At 43.2% G+C, this 4522-nt stretch overlaps 1 protein-coding gene across 1 annotated transcript; it reads right to left on the reverse strand.

Moving 5' to 3' along the window:
• Positions 1-645: 645 nt before the first annotated feature.
• Positions 646-4427, reverse strand: ROR2 (receptor tyrosine kinase-like orphan receptor 2; the record flags this gene model as incomplete). The annotated part of the gene is made up of 3 exons (XM_009874733.1): positions 646-2445; positions 4088-4290; positions 4379-4427. Coding segments are annotated over 3 exons (1695 nt in total), but the record flags the coding sequence as incomplete, so codon positions are not given.
• Between the last annotated feature and the right edge of the window lie 95 nt (positions 4428-4522).

The raw sequence follows: 4522 nt of genomic DNA on the forward strand, positions 1-4522 counted from the left end.
ATTAAGGCTGCTTGCTGCTGAAAATACACAGCAGAGAAGGAATACTTTCATCCACAAATGCAGTCAGACGATCTCATTTGGAAGCTTCTGTCACAGTCATTCATTGGGAATGATGAAAGAAAGCCATCCTCTCTCCTCTCATGTTATTCCACAGGATGTTGTGGATGCTATAAGTTTTTTGTGGGTTCAAAATCATTCAGACAAATTCATGGTAGAAAATTCCATCAAGGGCTAACAAACAGAAAAAAAATCCACTTCTGGCTTAGGATGTCCCTATGCCACAAATTGCTGGAAGCTGGGGAAATACCCTGGGGAAATTCTACAAAGGAAATTGGCCTTGCAGTCTTCCCTGGGCAGACATTATTGACGGCCTTTTGAGACACACTACCAGACTGGACAGATCCATGATCTGATTCAGCACAGTCAATTTTATGTTCGGTTTCCCTACTTTTCTGCTTATCATAATTCAAACACGGATTAGTACTCTCCACTTGTAATTTTTTCAGACTCAAAAAGCAAACAATCTCCTGTCCGTTACATCAAAGAGATAAATACTATAAACTAAGCTGTCCATCGCATCCAGGGCACTTCCTTATGCTCAGAGCAATTCTGCAACCATAGCTGGATACCTTTTAGTACTATTGGTTTAAGCATAATTCACTAACATTACACTCATATATCATGATATACATGACGTGCAATGCTACTCTGCAATATGTTGCACAGCAACAGTACATAACTGAAAAGCAGCTTCCCTCAAGAACTGTAGGACAGTAAAAAAAAGATTAACCCAGCAATTCCATACCATCATATTTGAAAAATCTGATGGTGGCAATGGTCGATAAACCTGGTATATCATTACTGCTGCACTTTACAAGGGTGTAGGGTTTTTTTTAGTTTTCTTTCTTCTAGTTAGATCAAAATCATCGCTATTAAGCCTAAGGATCTACAGTCTCCATGCATGGAAGTGATGTGAAATTCTTAGTAATGAGCCCAGATTCCTTAGGCTTCTGGTTGAACTTCTGCTTCGTCCATCTGAAGTGTGTCATTATCGCCCAGCAATTCTGTTTCAGGCACAGAGCCCTCCTCTTCCTCTTCCTCCTGGACAGGATTCTGGGCAATGTCTTCCGTTCCATTGTGTGTATCATCTGTGCCCTCCGAGAGCAGAGCAGCCCTGTCGGCCACCGACGCATTGGAAGGCGCCGTTGTTACATAGCCTGTGCTGGTGGATCCACTCCCACTGTGGTGGGAGCTTGGTTTAGGAATGATCTGGGGAGGCATTTGCTGAGGAGCCATTTGCATTGGAATTTGGACGGGATAAAAATTTGGCAAGTAAGCACCATAGGCAGGCATTGGCTGGTAACCATTGACTGGAATGTAGAGCTGAGGAGGTGGAACCATTGGCCTCAACTGCCCTTTCATTTGTATGAACTGTGGTTGAGGGAAAGCTGGAGTTTTCTGCTTTGGTCCAACGTACCTAGCATTGCTGACATTGCTAACAGGGCTCGTGCTGAGAGAACTTGTTTGCGTGGTGTTGCTTGCCCCAGAGGTTTGCGCTGAGCTGTTGTAGTTAGAAAGGTTTCCCCATGTTCTTAGTCTGTTGTGTATATCTTTAAATCTTGGTCTTCTGTTGGGAAATTCATTCCAACACTCCAACATCAAAGTGTACATCCATGTGGGGCAGTCGTCAGGACATGGCAAAACCTGTCGGTTCCTGATCATCTCGATGACATCCTGGTTAGAATAACCACAGTAAGGCTGCAGACCGTAGCTGAAAACTTCCCACAACACAACTCCATAGGACCATATATCTGAATCAACAGAAAACTTGCCATACATAATAGCCTCAGGGGACATCCACCGGATAGGAAGAAGGGAATTTCCCATCAGTTTGTAGTAATCTGCAGCGTAAACTTCCCTGAAAAGGCCTAAATCGGATATTTTCACATTCAGTTTATCAAACACCAGTATATTTCTAGTGGCCAAGTCCTTGTGGACAACGTGGTGGTTTGAAAGATACTCCATTCCTGCAGCTATCTGAGTCACAATGTGAAAAAAGTCTGCTGGTTCCAGAGTTGATTTTACTGTCTTATCATCATCAGTGCTGCCAACATCCGAATGGGGAGATCTCATCACCAAGAACTCATGGAGGTCACTGTGGGAACAGTAACTAAATATCATGCTTATTGGTTGTTCCTTCGTCACAATTCCCAGCAAACAAACAATGTTTGGGTGCTGTAATCGTGATCTCATCATTGCCTCATGTTTGAATTCTTCACGAAGAGCGAGTTCTGCTTTGTCTTTCAGGGTCTTGATAGCAACAGCTTGTGTCTGTTCACCTGGCGCTGTACCAAAAAGATGCCCCTTGTAGACTTTGCCAAATCTCTCCTCTCCTAGTTCCTCCATAAACCGCACAGTGGACAAGTTGATTTCTTTAAGTTTAGCCTGTAATAGAGAAAGTCAGCCGGTAAAAAAATCACAATGAAACCACAGAATCTCTTATTAAAGGAAAGTTCACGTGGTTAGACACTCCAAATGGAGTGTCCAAAAATACTTTTCAGTTTTCTGTATACTCACATCAGTACACTGATTATTACAGTGAACCTTGACATGAGTTATTCTATTATCAAGATGATGAGTATAATTATTTTTACAAAGGAGTGACCATATTTCCTGCAAGTTTACTGAATACTCGGTTCAGAGTAAATCTGGTGAACGATGACATCTATTAACTACAGCTGCACTTGCCCTACAGATTGGGCCACTGGAAAAAAAAGAAAATAAGCTGTGGGCATCGGCTGAGGAGGTGGAAACCTCAGGGGAACTGAAACATTCCCTCCCAGCAGAAGGAGGGACAAAATCTCTCTCTTTGGGTTCTGCAGAAGCAGGTGTGCCCTTTCTTCTCCACGATGGGAGCACCTCCTGCCTGTGGGTAGCAGTACACATTTATCCCTGCTGAGAAACCTTGCACTAGCTCTGATGAAGAAGGACATGCAAGACAAGCAGAAGGTAGAAGGAATTTCTCTCTGTTACATGAAGGAAAAGGTGTCAAAGCCAGAAGTGAAAAATCCCCATAGCCACCCTCCTGAAGCTGTCAGGGAAAGCAAGGGAGTTTGGCGGTGATCTAATGGGTCTGTCCTGACTAGCACGGATTGGAGGAGTCCTCGACTGAGCCAGATGCAGCTAGCTCAGCTTCACACACAGGGCATTGCAGCACAAGGGAGCAGGGTAGGATGGAAAAAGGTTTTACCAGGTGATTCGGGAAAAAGCTGTGATTTTAGTGGCCAACAGGGTGTGGAGTGGACCAGATAGTTTCCAGCACAGCCCAGACTCAGCCTTTAAACCTCCCCATTATCACGCAATAACAATGCAATTTGTTACAACTGGTAATATCCTGCAAATATTCCACAGTTTCCTGAACAGATGTTGCCAATTGTTCTAAACTGAGCATTGTTTTTTAGAGCTTCCATTTTGTAAATGCTGTTATTAAAAAAAACAACATTAGCCCTGAACAGGATTTTTGGCACATGTATCAGTCATTTGACTCAGAAAACAGTTTTCAGGAGTTGAGATCTGCAGACAGAAGTTCAAAATCACTGTTGTTTCACCACCTTTTGTGATACACAGCCTTAGAAGCATGTTGCACCCTGGATCAGCTCCCTGCTCGGTGGTGGTTCAGAATACTAGAGGACTGAGAGGATGGATTAGACAAGAAACTCCCCTGCGCATCCTGCTTTAAACACGCAAACCAACTGCGTTGTTACCAGGAGCAAAAATGCGCTGCAGGCTTATGGCTAGATCAGAAATAACAACATTTCCAGTCACTGAGACAACAAGCAGAATGGGGATTGACAGGTAAGGACAAATGTCATAAAATACTTTGTTCTGAAAGCTGTTGCCTGAGGCCAGGATCTCTAGATATAGCTAGAGAGTGCAAGACCCGGTTTTCACTGAAGTAAGCAGCTAGCACAGTATGGAAACGAGCCCCTAAACAACGTGGCTCAGTTTCAACACTGACAACCGGAGACACTGAAATTCACAACACTTTGGAAATATGTGGCCTAAGCAAATTCTGGATAAAAAATACCTGTTTGTGTTGATTAATGAGTGGCATTTCCATGTCCTGGCTGGGAGATGCCATCAACTGGCGGCGCTGTGGTGTAGCAGCAGATGCCTTCTGCTTGTTTCTGCACATACAGACCAGGAAGAAAAGGCAGGCAATAACCAAAGGGATGGCTATGCTGGGAACTAGGATGTAGAGGATTCCCATTTTACTGTTGTCATGAGGACCTGTCAGGCACAAAAATGTCCATTGTTTACAATAAGTATTTTTAATGCATATAATACTAAGGAGAACAAAACATACAAACAAATCCACAAGTTATGTCATGACTGTTAACACTACATTTTAAACAAAGAGTAAACTCCTATAGTGTGAAAACAGAAATCACATTACCCTCTCCCATAATAGATCTGTTGCTGTGGGAGACATGGTCACAGAATCACAGAATCACAGAATCAC

This window comes from Apaloderma vittatum, unplaced genomic scaffold (assembly GCF_000703405.1).
Source record: "Apaloderma vittatum isolate BGI_N311 unplaced genomic scaffold, ASM70340v1 scaffold9578, whole genome shotgun sequence".
Classification (NCBI taxonomy): domain Eukaryota; kingdom Metazoa; phylum Chordata; class Aves; order Trogoniformes; family Trogonidae; genus Apaloderma; species Apaloderma vittatum.